At 37.8% G+C, this 14,786-nt stretch overlaps 1 protein-coding gene across 2 annotated transcripts in view; it reads right to left on the reverse strand.

The window, feature by feature from the left end:
* The window catches only part of MID2 (midline 2), a 104,064-nt gene that overhangs the window by 10,843 nt on the left and 78,435 nt on the right, over positions 1–14,786 (reverse strand). For both annotated transcript variants that reach the window (XM_065915553.1, XM_065915552.1), the window contains exons 6-7: positions 5,207–5,334; positions 3,960–4,103 (exon numbers count right to left, since the gene is read on the reverse strand). In XM_065915553.1, coding sequence (XP_065771625.1) covers positions 3,960–4,103; positions 5,207–5,334 — 272 coding nt within the window. The remainder of the gene's footprint in view (positions 1–3,959; positions 4,104–5,206; positions 5,335–14,786) is intronic.

A 14,786-nucleotide genomic window follows, 5' to 3' on the forward strand; every position in this document is an offset into this window, starting at 1 on the left:
TGCAGAGTGGCAACCTGTAAATGTGGGATGGGATGCTCACTTGGAAAAATCATTATTCTGCCATCATCAGAGTAAAGTTTGGATCAGGTGAGAATTATTGATTGATGCTAAAAGAGGGATGGAAGTAGGATGGATTTGATGAGGAAGCAGGATATTTTTATGGCCTTAAAGTATCACTGTACAGATTGATTATTAGTAGCAAAAGGAAAAATAATAACTATGCAGAGAAGAAATCAGATAACACCTTTGATCAGGTGATCAAAATCAGCATCACCAATGAAGGGCATGTACACATTGTGTGTCTCTTGATGTGATGTCCTAAGGAGAACACATCACTTACGTGATGGAAGCCAAAAATGCATAATCTGAATATAATCATGAGGAAACATCAGACAAACTCAAGGAACAGCATAATAAACAAACAAAAGGGCACTTTAAAAAAGAATAACAATGTCATTAAAGACAAAGAAAGGCTGAGGAAATGTTCCAAATTAAAGGATGCTACAAATATGACAATTAAGTCCAGTACCTGATTTTAGACTATATAGGACAATATTGGGTTCTATACGTCTTAAAATATATTATTGGGTCAATGGTCAAGACTGGAATATGAATGGTGGATTAGTTAAAAGCACTGCATTAACGTCATATCTGTTAAAGTTAATAACTGTACTGTGGATACATAAGAGAATTTCTTTATTCTTAGGAAACACATACTGAAGAATTTAGGAGTGAAAAGCCATGATGTATGCAATTTACTCTTAAATGGTTCAGAAGAAACACAGTAATAGAGAATGTTAGCAAATGATAAAGGAAATGGGATAAAATATTAACAATAGGTGAATCTGGGTGAAGAGTATATGGGTTTTCTTTGCACTAGTCCTGCACACTTTTCAGTAATTTTGAAATCATTTCTAAATTTTAAAAAGGTAAATATATGATCCTCTGGGTATCACTGAGACTTAGTGAGATGGGATTTATCACTTATTTATGGTAATGGAAGTATACACCTTGTTCAAAAGGAAAAGACCACAATATGGAAATCCATGAACCTGAGTGTAAATGGGCATAGAGAGCATTTGCATGAGAACAAGACTGAGGGGAGATAAAAGTTAATCTTTGTGACAGTATGTTACAGACCGCCTGGCAGCCAGAAGTTACAGCCAGTTGCTTTTATAATACAAAATGCAAAACTGAAACAGAGGAAAGAAATACAGTAATGGGGAAGACCATTATCCAAACATCTGTTGGAGTTTTCATTCAGCCAACAGCATCATCTGAAACACTATTGGCCTATGACCATTTCATATCTTACATAAAGTGGGAAGAAAGTTCAAAATAAAGGAGAAAAGCTGAAAAAAATAAAAAGAACTATTTCTCCAGACAAAATTCTAACAAACAAGGAAGAAATTTCTGGTTAAAGAAAATGTGGAGTTTGACTATTTTAAGATTCTTCATATAAGTGGTATCATATAGTATTTGTCCTTCTGTGTCTGGCTTATTTCATTTAGCACAATGCCCTCCAGGTTCATCCATGGTATTGCATGTGGCAGGATTTCCTTCTTTTTAAAGGCTTAATAATATTCCATTTTATGTATATACCACATTTTCTTTATCCATTCATCTGTTGATGGACAACTTTTTATATGTCAATCACACCTCAATAAAGTGGTTTTTAAAAGAGAAAATGTAGGAAAACCTCAAGGGAAAGTAGCTCTCACAAACAGAGTTTAGTCAACAGTGGCAGGCCAGACAAGCATGTAGGACTGGAATCTTCATGAATATTTATTCTGAGTAAAATAGTTTCAACTTATCTGTCCAATGCCATCCAAAATTTTGCTTCAGGGTTCTGTCTTTGTCTCTGTCCTATTACACTTTTCCATCAATGATCAAAGGAGGAAGACAGAGAAGGCAGGCTGGGAGGGAAGGTAAATATATTGGGAGGCAGAAACTCCCCCCCAAAAATTTAGCTGGCTTGGTAAGGAGTCAGAACTTACCAGATAAAAATGTCCCTAGGAATAAATTCAAGATGTTGTATTTCAGTTTAAACACTCAATTGTATAGGAATGGGATTTGGAGTGCCTAGGGATTTCAGCTTACTATATGTTCAGTCAACACGATAGTCAATGTGGCTGCTAGAAAAAAGATATGGGGTAAGGGGATATCAACTAATACACAAAAGCAATAATTCAGCTATCCTCCATGGACTAGGACTAATTGGTAGCTAGTTTAATTCAAGAGGCATTAAGCTTAAAGTTTGAAAGGCTTGGGTTCAAATCATGATTCCCTCAGTTTGTAGCTCTGTGACCTTGGACAACTCATTCAACTTGAGCCTCGATTTCTATGTCTATAAATTTACAATTATAAAATAATTAATATCATCTATTTCATAAGGCTAAGGAAGAAGTCATGAGGACCAAATGAGATAACATATATGGGAGTGTCTGTAAATGGAAACACATACATATGTAAATTACTATTATTATTATTCACTAGGAGGAAGTCTTGGGCCTTTTATAAGGAAGCACTGACAATTATTTATAGCTGCATAACAACTGAATGGGCTATTTTGCTAGAATTCCATTACTGGAAATGTTTGAGCAGAGACAGAACAACCACCTACAAGGTATGTGGTAGAAGGGAAGATGATTTGACTAGATGACTTCCGAGGTCCCTTCCAATTCTAAAATGCTATGATCTTATCACTATTAAGACTTATCCTTTAAGCTTTTCTTTACAAAGGACTATCTATCCTTGAAAATAGAGGTAACAGCCTTTTGATCTTTGTCACTCCTTGGACTTATTCTCAACTCCCAGGAGACCACTGTTCTCCCCATATCAGGAAAGAAAAGCACAGTTACTGGCTTTAAGACTTTCCAGAGCAGGAGAGGCCACTGTAAACATATATGTTGGGGAGGCCTTAGCATTTTTCAGCTTCACAACCTGAACAAACACCCAGGAACGCAGCTACCAGGACCAAGTGGCTTAGGTTGGAGCTGCACGAGGCAAGTGTTTTTTTTTTGAGTTGGACCCCAAATGTCCTCTCACCTCCCCACCCTACCATGTGGCCCTAAATTGTCACAAGATGGGAAAAGGAAGCCCTTTCAGGAGGGTTTCATCAGAAAAACTCCTCTCACACAGGTCTGTGAAGTCAGACACAGAAGCACAAACACAAGATAAAAGGAAAATACTAATTTGCAGCTATGCAGATGCAACCTTAGCGTGCAAGTTGGTTCCAATCTTGAATTCAGCTTTGATTTTGCTTTCATTTCCATTTTCTCCAGCAGGTTGAGGGGAATTTGCAGCTTGAGGTAAGGTCCTATGTCTTGTTCCAATTCATCAGAAGGTAAAACCATAACATGTGAGCTAAATGACTGCTTTCAGAACATCTTTCATTTGGTGGCTCGCTGATGCACTTTTATATGTGTTGTAATTTTTGAAGGAAAGGGAGAAGGGATAGAGGGAAGAGTGACAGAGGCAGGAGGCTTGTCACTTATTCACTGATACAAATGGGTACAGTAAAGGAAGTGGTAGTCTTTGAATGTAATGTTTTTTACCATGATAATGAAGTGGAAGAAGAGTCAAGAAGAGAGATGTTCACACACATAGAATCAGCAATGATTGTGACTTAACTACTTAGGAACGAATTCTGAGCTGTGCTCTGATTTCAGAGAGTGGAGTGACATGGATTAACTCAAGAAAGGCTAAGGATTACATAAACAAATGGGAGTGGCCCCAGTGACTGCCCAGCAAGGAAATACACAACTTGCTTGTCACCCATCAGTAAGATCTTTGCAATGTGCTGGGGGAGCTTGCACTGTCTATACAACACTGTACTAAACAACCTAACATGTCTTACAAACACTTGCCTCGTGGCGCCCCGGCCAATCTTGAGCAGCTTACTGCTTCCTTACATTTCCTTATCTCTGGCCACAGGCCCCAACTACACCATGACTTACTGATGAAGTTAGCCTGGCCAGTGAATATGGTGTACTGAAGCTCATAGGAGCTGATGCTGAACTCATCATCCGAGATCCAGTGGACTGTAATGGTGTCATGGGAGGCAGTACAGAGTTCCTCTCGGATAGATGGTGGGTTGGGGGCTGTAACGAAAGGTGGAAAAGAAGGTAAGGAAAACATACTCTCTGTTATGGCATTTTATAATGTGTTACTCTTGCTAACCAACCCAACATCTCCTGGAAAGGAGGTTTTCTTAAAAAGAAGCTTTAGATTGCACATACCACACAACCTGAAGTCAAGTGCTGAGACCTCAAGTTCCCTAACCACTTTTGCTTCAATGACATAGGGATTTTAGGCAAAGATCTAAGCCTGTTACTCAGTAGACCCATTGTCTACTCAGCCTGCACTAACACATACATAGCTATTAGAATAACGCAGTCATGTGTTTCCTTATTATATGGCCTTCAATCTATTTTCTTTTTATTTCAAAATAAGATGTATTATATATTTTGGCAGTATTAATAGGGATTATTTGTGCAAATTAATATGAGTTTCCTCATCTGTAAAATGGGGATGATAATTAAATTCACAGATTCCTTGTAAGGATCATGATGTAAAATAAATATATAGTGTCTGGCTTAAAGGAGATGCTCCATCAATGACACCTATTTTAATATAGTAACAAAGATAACTACAAACACAAAGCTATTGTGTGTGTATATTTCCTCATGAAATGATCATTCAAACATCCTGAAGGCAGTCAGTATTTTTAACAGACAAGTTGTTGCCCTCATTTTCTAAAATTCTCTCTGCACGTCAGATATTTCTTACATTTTTCTTCCTATTCTGCTAATTCCTAAATTTCCTTACAAGCATTTGGGTGGTACCTGTACCCATGTGAAAAATTCTCTAATATTCTTTAATTACCACCCAAGTTCTACCCCTATAACAGGCGACATTATATTACTGACAGGCTCGTAAGGAGAAAACCATCAGCAACTTCTTGTTTTTTACCTTTAAGTAGGGATGGTGTGTATACCCATTCTGTCCTTGGAAATATTTGACAAATCATTTCTATTTTAAGTTACATGAATTAAAATATATTCTATCTAAAAAGATATATGTATCATTTTAAAGATTATAAAGGCATTTTTATATTTATAAAGGCCTTTTCAGATTATTTTAAAGTAAAAGCCTACCAAAAGAAAAGGACTAAAATGGAAAGGAAAGCACAGTATTTTCACACCTGTTAAATAATCTAGCCCCTCCAGCAGTTTCTTTTCTCTGGAAAAATCTAAAGCAAAGTTTTCAAAGGCATCATTAAAATTGATGTCTGGAATCAGAACTTGAGAAGATGCAGTTGCCATAGCGACCCTGAAAGAGAGAAAAGTGCATCAATATACATCAAAATAGATTTGCAACCTTTATCCAATGTTTGATTTCTGGTTTAACAAGGTGAAGATAAATGACTGGTAGGACTTGATTAAAATGAAAAATATCTGTCCTTTCCCAATGGAAACCACTTAAATTTTAATCATCAGGAACCAATTAAGGGTTATACCATATTTATTCACATATGTTCATTCCTCAAACACACTCCCCCATCCTGTCTTAATTTGGGGAAGTAAATACAGGATTTTTTCCCCTCTACATCATTTTCCATCTGGCAGGCAGCATCAAAACTAGACCTCTGAAAGCTTGGTGACAGAAGTTTGAGAGATTTTTTTTTCTACCCCTCTATTCTTTTAAATGTTAATCAACAAGCCAGCATGCTAGGGCTTGGTTAAAATCTTCCCCTAAATACTATACTTTCTTTGATCTTTTATAACATTTACACTTAATTTTATTGCTCTCTAGTTATATAATGCTATGCTAGTTTTATCTCCCTAACTAATTGTAAGAGTCTCAAAAGCGGGATCCGCATTTTATACCATGGTTCCTAACGCAGTGTTGGACACATAGAGAATAAATAATTGTTGAATGACTAACAACGACACCACAAATGGTAACTTTTATTGAGCATTCAGTATGTATAAGACACCATGCATGCACTTTACACACATTATCCAAGTTACTCCTCACCATAACCCTGTGTAGCAAATGTTATTTCCATTTTGTAAATGAGACATAGTAAGGTTAAGGAACTTGCTCAAGGTCACACAAGGGTTAGAAAAAAAGAAACATAACTGAACCCATGTTCCCTGGATTCTAAACTCTATACCCTTAACCATGTAGACAGTTTTTTTTTTTAATTAAGGTATATTTTTACATACCTCAGCAATTCTCAAAAATTATTCCATATCAGAATTATCTCTGAGCTTTGATTGAAACATACATGTTTAGGCCCTGTGCCTGACCTGAATCAAAGCCAATGAGAATTCTGGAGCATGCAAATAACAGTATGGAAAGAAACATTAACTTGGCAACAATATGCACCTTAGAGGAGAGAAAAGAGGCACTGAATGTAGGACTACCAGAGAGGAAATTTGTATGGTGAACTAGTTATAAGGGGATGAGGACTTATTTTTTTTTTTCCAGTGGGTTTTGTCATACATTGATATGAATCAGCCATAGAGTTACACGTATTCCCCATCCCGGTCCCCCATCCCACCTCCCTCTCCACCCGATTCCTCTGGGTAATATACATGCTGTTCTTTCGAAACAGGGGATGAGGACTTAAAGATATAGATCTCCTCATGCATGGATACCCTGTTACACGTTTATGACAATAGCTTTTGGCTGTTTCTGAAAATAGAGATGTTGCTGGAATAAATTTCAGGCCAGGATAAACAAGTGAAAGACTAATATAATGAGAGTCCCTGAAGCATTTTAGGCAGAGGAGTGATGAGTGCAAATTTATATTTCAAGAACAATACTCCAGCTGCAGTGGATGGATGGAAGTGGTCAAAACTAGAGGCAGATCAGGTTTTTCAGGTGTCTAGGAATGAGCAGAAAGTAAAGTGGTGACAGGAGAAGTATAGACATATAAAACAGAAAGTTAATTCATAAACATGAAAATGAATAGCTAACAAATATATTTAAAATCCCAACTACATGACAAATCAAAGAAATGTAAAGTAAAATGAGACAGCATTTATGATTATAAATAAAAGCATCATAGCAGCTTTTTATGTCTCTATTAAATAAGCCTACATATTTTGATTAGGACTGAAAATGACTCAGATTTTGGAGGCCAAATTTAGCATTACATGAGAAAATAGGTTCAAATGCAAATATTCTTTGATATCACAGTTCTAATTCATAAATATTTTTTAGTCTATGATTTTGGTTTTAATTCTTAAGCCTTATGATCACATAATTTACAAAGCTTGTGCTGCTGGTATATCTCCTGTAATTTAATCCTTCTGAGTTGGCTAAAGCACCATTACTAATCACACATATACAGTAGTTCTACAGTTGTATGTTGTTTTTGGATAGCTGTTTAAAAGACAATCCTGAATTATAACTTGGTCTGATTTAGTAAAGCAAACTTTGCTACTGTATCTTGTCATGCTGAATTTAAAAAATCTATAAAAATGGATAATCTATAAACAGCTTAAATATTCTTTATTTAGCATTATACATAAACCACACTAAAATGTCTTTCATTAACTACAGGGCAACATTTTAGATACAGAGAATTTTAATTAAATTGGCATGTACTGTGCTTAGTCACTCAGCCGTGTCCAATTCTTTGCGACCCCATAAACTGTAGCCCGCCAGGCTTCTCTGTTCATGGGATTCTCCAGGCAAGAATACTGGAGAAGTTTGCCATGCCCTCCTCCAGGGGATCTTCCCAGCCCAGGGATAGAACTCAGGTCTCCCACATTGCAGGCAGATTCTTTACCATCTGAGTCACCAGGGATACTGGAGTGGGTAGCCTATCCCTTCTCCAGGGGAATCTTCCTGACCCAGGAATCAACCTGCGGTTTCCTGCATTGCAGGCAGATTCTTTACCAACTGAGCTGTCAGTCATTAGTAAGGGGGAAGGAATAACTCTCTCTCTCTCAGTTAAAATTTCACTTTAACTGAAGTCCTGGTTTTAATACATAACAATGATTAATTGTGGGGAAGAATTTCAGACCCTGTGAGAGAGACCAGTGAGAAAGATATTTAGGTTATGTAGATTATTCTCAAGCCATACCAGAGTTAGCTATCTATTCCACCTACCACAGAGGCTATACTTGAGCCCATGAAAAGAAGATTTAGATATAGAGAGTTAGGAATCAACAGCTAGATGGTAACCAAAACCCTAGGAACTATAAGTCTGCAACAGGGAGAATATGCAATAAGAAAAGAAAACTGCTTAAGACAGAAGCAGAAAGAACAACAGCATTAAGGGGATAGGTCAAGGAAGAGTGCTTGCAAAGGCAAATGAAACCAGATATGTAGGGGGAAAACCAGGAGTGTTCTCAAGCTAAGGGCAGAGAAATTTCAAGTAAAAATGGTCAGTAGGGACAAATTCTAAGAGACCAAGCAAGATGAAACAGTAAAACAAAGAAATGTCTATCATAATTTAGCAACAAGTTATTCATCAGGTGACCCTGAAAAGAACACTTTCAATAGTGTGGTAGTGGCAGAAGACATTTCAGGGAGTTGAAGAGTGAGCGGGCATGATTACATACAGTGGTCTAAATATATGTTTTATCTCTGCTCTCATGAAATTCCACTTAAATGACAGTCAAAGGAAAAAAAAAAAAAAACCATCATGAACCCACAAAGACAAAGGGAATGGAAAAGGAGATGCAAGTAAGATATTGTCAACAAATGTTTGGAAACTAGAAAGGGAATGGATGAGTGGTAACCAACCACAGAGCAGAGAAAGCTGGATCAAGAAGGCAACAAGATGAAGCTGATTTAATGTCACAGATGTTGAAGGTTTGCATGATAAACAGCTACACTGCCAGATCCACTCAACCAGAGACTACACCTCTCTCATCCTGATGCCAAATGAAGAGCAGTCTTCAGGCCCTTTCCCTGCTTGGTTCCTGGAACAGTGGCAGTCAGACTTGTGCCCTTCACTGCTCCCCTCACTCCCAGAAGCAGGAGACTGGTGGGCTCCTTCCAGGGCTAACTAAGCCAAGAGAAAATGCCTACAGAACTAAAACACGTAGGGTCCACTCAATAAAAATCTAACACCCCACCTTAAAATCCCATAGCAAAGCTCACCAAGCAACAAAATGTTCTCGCTCTCTCAGATATTCCAACCACCTTTTAGTGCTTAAATTCAAAAAGGCAGCAAAAAGCTCCCCAAACATTTAGGGAAAGACAGAAACTAACAGAGAAATGGAACATGGAGGAAACCAAGACAATGCAGTTTAGAAGAAGACATTTTTAATGATCATTAATATCATCAGGAAGATAAATACAGTAAGTCCCCTACATACAAACCTTCAAGTTGCGAACTTTCAAAGTTCCATCAGCGTCAGGTGTGAGTGAAAATGTAGCTTGCCCTCTATCTCTATTGCTGGCAATCCTTCAGCTCTACCATCTCCCACTTCCTCTCCCTTCTCCAGTCAGTAACTCTTCTTGCCTGTTCACTTGATGCCAGCTGTTGTATGCCAGTTGTTGCCAGCTGTTGCCACTTGTATGCCAGCTGTTGTACTGTTCTACTGTATTTCTCAAGGTACTGTACTGTAAGTTTAAAAATGCTTTATTTTTTGTTTATTTCTATGTATTATTTATGTGGAAAGTATCACAGTACAGTACTGTGTAGCCAATTGTTAGTTGGGTACCTAGGCTAACTTTGTTGGATGTACAATTTGAACTTATGAACACATTCTCAGATTGGAATTCATTCGTATGTAGGGGACTTACTGAAGTTTGTATACATAAAGCAAGGACAGAGTGCTAAAAAAGAAGCAAGGATCAAGAAAGAGCTCTTATTAATAAAAATATGAATCCTTAAATTAAAATTGTAATAGAAGGATTGAATGAAAAATTAAGGAAACATCTTAGACCTAAAAGATAAAGTCATGAAAAGTAGTGAAGAAGAAAAGTTAAAAGTTTACATAACCTCCTGCTCATTCTGCCTCTGTAACTCAGCTTGCTCTTTGCAGTCAGGATCACTTAGGTCATGTAGTCTCAGAAAGTGGGGACGTACAATACTAGCGACTGGAGCTTATCTTGCTCACCCTTGTCCTGCTCTTTGCAATTGCTCAGCCCCTGAAAACCTGCTTAGTCATGCCTCAGTGTGTAAAGGTCAGGCATCCCCCTCCCCATCTTGACTCTGTTCCCATGCACACAAAACCCCTTAGTTTAAACCAGCCTATTAGCAGCAGTGTTGCCCACTATAGTCTGTCTATAAAAACTCTGGAACCCCTTTGTTCAGGGCTCAGAGCTTGGGAGTGTTAACTCCTCTGAGCCCGCTGGCATAATAAACCTGAGTTCTCCAACTCTCTGAATGTGGTGCTTGGTTTCTCGATTACTGGTTTTTGCAACATTTCTGGAGGCCCCAGTGAGATTCCAACCACGTCAGCCTCCTGAGCTGCCAGACTAGTGGCTCGGCTGGGCTGGAGTGAAAGAACCCACTCCAAGTGGAACTGAGTGGAGAGACAAACAAGGAGGTGCACCACCTGACGGTATTTTGGGTTCTCTTTTGGACCGGCGTTCTGACTCTCCAGATGGCTAAGCCCTGACTGGACTCATTGGCGGGACAGACCAACACACCAGGAATGGCCATAGGATCAGGTAAGGCCCTGGGGTCAGTCCCCAGGCAGGTCCTACCCCAACGGGTAAAAGAGGAGACTGATCACCTCCTTGGAGCTCCCAAGAAGGGAGCATCAGATAGGGAGAACTGGGGACTCAGGAGAAGGGAGGCATTGTGATAGCTTCTGAATGATTGTGAGTGCATGATTGCTGATTGAACAGAATGAGAGAAATTTTTCTTTTTGGAAACTGCAAAACCAATTCTTTTTGCATGTGTAATTAAAAACAACTAGCTTGTTAAAAGACCTGCCTAGGAAAAAACTTGAAGTTAACACTTTTCATGTCCTTGAAATACACAGCCCACTCACTGTGCCTGAGATCTTAGCCTTGGGCAAATTAGAACTTCAAGCAAAGAAAAAAAAGGGGTCAAAGAGATATTTTAAACCTCAAACAGAAAACTATAAGATCTCTGTCAGTCTGTCTGTCTGGATTTGTGTATGTCTTTGTTTTTTTCTGATAACATGTTGAAATTGTAAATTGTAAATTCTAATTTAATTGGCCTAAAGAAAAGTAAGTGCTTACAAATCAAACAATTCTAAATACAAGAAAAATTAACCTAAATAAATTTCAGATTCATGTAAACTGGGAAATATTCAATATTAAATATCTAGTATTAATGTCTGTTTGCTAATCTAATAAGGAAGATGTATGTTTTTAATAAAGAAGATATAAAAAATAAAATTACATTTTATAAAGGAAAAAGAAAGTAGGTCTGACTTACAGGTGGCTATTACAGAAAGTGATTAAAAAGTTTGTGGAAAGTGGACCCTGAAAAAAAGTTTTGTGCATGGTTAGGACTGACTAAGTTTAAAATAAACTTAATTAAGTTTACCTAAATGAGTTTAAAGTAAGCTGGTACAAAAACTTGAATTTGGCCTTTCTCTCTGATAAGAGGACATTCAGATGGTGAACTGCTTTTAATAATAGATATATGTTTCTTTACCTCTTAATTGATCTGTTTTACATTTACCTTTGAAATCTTCTGTTAACTTTGGCTAAGTGAATAACTATTATTTCACAGTAACTTATATGATCCTACCTGACTGAGTGTTATAAACCCTTTTGACATTTATTGACAAAACTTTCTAAATAACTTGATTTCTAGCTAATTTTGGGATGCTTCAGAGGGGCCCAGAGACATCCCAAAGAGCTATTAAGCTACCTTGGTTCACTGGACATGTTAAATTACATGCGAAGTGCTTTAAAGGGGTGATAAATCTTTTCAGACTAAAATGTATGGCTGATGTTACCAATATCGATATCCTAAAATTGTGTAAAATTCATATAGATCTGATAAGCCCTGATAAAATATGGTCAATTATAATTCTAGTTATCATATTAAAGTGTTACATATCACAACAATGACCAGGTTTCTTGGTCAATTGCAATTGGTCAGATTTTAAACATGCCTTCTATGGTTTTACTCTCATGCCTTTAGAAGAATACTACTAGTTTTTCAAAATTGATGGAAAAGTCTTTCTAAGATTAAGCAGATAAACAAATTTTGTTATTAACAGTAAGCTGGTACCAGAATGGAATTTGGTCTTCTCTCTGTTTAGAGAACAAAGTCTTCTTAGAATGCAGCTTTCGATAACAGATTATGATTGTCTTTGCCTTTAAGTGATTTATATTTGTTTTTAAAATCTTTTTGTTACTTTGGTGAAGTAAATAAACATTATTTATGATTATGTTACATGTAGACAAAGTTCACTCTGCTTCTACAAAAAAATAACCCCTCACAGTTAGGCTTTTGCTATCTTGATGTCCTTAAAACATGGCAATAGTCTGCTCCTAAATCAGGAAATTAAAAATGGAAAAACAATCATTAAAAATCCAAGAGCCAGGGCTATGGGGAATTCAAGATGGCCACTTGGCTTTTCCCCGGCTCCCTGACAGACCTCATTTTTATTTGATGGGCTAAAGCCTTCCCTGGCTACAGTGTTATGTACTCACAATGAGTTCTCCAAAAAAAAATTATGTTTCACTGAATATTAAGTTCTAGTTTTGTTAATTAAGGTCTGTGCTTACTAAGATTCACTTCTGAGACTCACTTGTTATGTTATATTGTTAATATGCTATATGTTAATATATATAATATATAATGCATTAATATGTTACATGTAATATGTTATATTGTTATGTTATATAAAGATGATGCTGTGAAGGTGCTATACTCAAAATGCCAGGAAATTTGGAAAACTCAACAGTGGCCACAGGTCAATTTTCATTCCAATCCATAAGAAAGGCAATCCCAAAGAATGCTCAAACTACCACACAATTGCACTCATCTCACACTCTAGCAAAGTAATACTCAAAATTCTCCAAGCCAGGCTTCAACAATACGTGAACTATGAACTTCCAGATTTTCAAGCTGGTTTTAGAAAAGGCAGAGGAACCAGAGATCAAATTGCCAACATCCGATGGATCATCAAAAAAGCAAGAGAGTTCCAGAAAACATCTACTTCTGCTTTATTCACTATGCCAAAGCCTTTGACTGTGTAGATCACCACAAACTGTGGAAAATTCTGAAAGAGATGGGAATACCAGACCACCTGACCTGCCTCTTGAGAAATCTGTATGCAGGTCAAGAAGCAACAGTTAGAACTGGACATAGAAAAACATACTGGTTCCAAATAGGAAAAGGAGTACATCAAGGCTGTATATTGTCACCCTGTTTATTTAACTTATATGCAGAGTACATCATGAGAAATGCTGGACTGGATGAAGCACAAGCTGGAATCAAGATTGCTGGAAGAAATATCAATAACCTCAGACATGCAGATGATACCACCCTTATGGCAGAAAGTGAAGAAGAACTAAAGAGCCTCTTGATGAAAGTGAAAGAGGAGAGTGAAAAAGTTGGCTTAAAGCTCAACATTCAGAAAACAAAGATCATGGCATCTGGTCCCATCACTTCATGGGAAATAGAGGGGGAAATAGTGGAAACAGTAGCAGACTTTTTTTGAGGGGGCTCCAAAATCACTGCAGATGGTGACTGCAGCCATGAAATTAAAAGACGCTTATTCCTTGGAAGGAAAGTTATGACCAACCTAGACAGCCTATTAAAAAGCAGAGACATTACTTTGCCAACAAAGATCTGTCTGGTCAAGGCTATGATTTTTCCAGTAGTCCTGTATGGATGTAAGAGTTGGACTATAAAGAAAGCTGAGTGCCAAGGAATTGATGCTTTTGAACTGTGGTGTTGGAGAAGACTCTTGAGAGTCCCTTGGACTGCAAAGAGATTCAACCAGTCCATCCTAAAGGAGATCAGTCCTGGGTGTTCATTGGAAGGACTGATGTTGAAGCTGAAACTCCAATACTTTGGCCACCTGATGCAATGGACTCATTGGAAAAGACCCTGATGCTGGGAAAGATTGAGGGCAGGAGGAGGAGGGGACAACAGAGGATGAGATGGTTGGATGGCATCACTGACTTAATGGACATGAGTTTGAGTAAACTCTGGGAGTTGGTGATGGACAGGGAGGCCTGGCATGCTGCGATTCATGGGGTCACAAAGAGTCGGACACAATTGAGCGACTGAACTGAACTGAACTGAACTGAAGCTGGTTGAAGTTCTCGGGGCATATTACTAGAGAAGACAATGCACAGAGAGAATTCTGAGAACTGGAAAGGGTTTTTGCCTCTAGTATTCAACAAAATACTGATCAACACATGCATGTGGGGGAAAGTGCCCAATGCCAGAGAAAGAGCCATCCAAAAAAATTAGAGGGGACAAATACTAATGCTTACACAGGCCCAGGAATAGTGTATGTTCTCACTGGTCAAATCAGAAAATCTCATGATTCATGGGGCACTTGTTAAAGTACTCAGAAGGGTCTTGCCTCAGTAGTGGGGAAAAACTTCCCCTGTCTAAATACTGCTTTGATCACACTTAACAAATTTTCAAAGCAAGACCTAAAAGGAACAAGCTATTTTCAAGTAATTTAACTGTGTCCCAGAACAAAGTTTAGGAATATTTATAGGAATATAAAAATATACAGCATCCAATAAGATAAAATTCACAATGTTTAGCATCCAATAGAAAATAACCAGATGTACAATGGACAGAGGAACCTGGTGGGCTACAGTCCATGGGGTCGCAAAGAGTCGGACACAAG

Source organism: Muntiacus reevesi, chromosome X (assembly GCF_963930625.1).
Source record: "Muntiacus reevesi chromosome X, mMunRee1.1, whole genome shotgun sequence".
Lineage (NCBI taxonomy): Eukaryota > Metazoa > Chordata > Mammalia > Artiodactyla > Cervidae > Muntiacus > Muntiacus reevesi.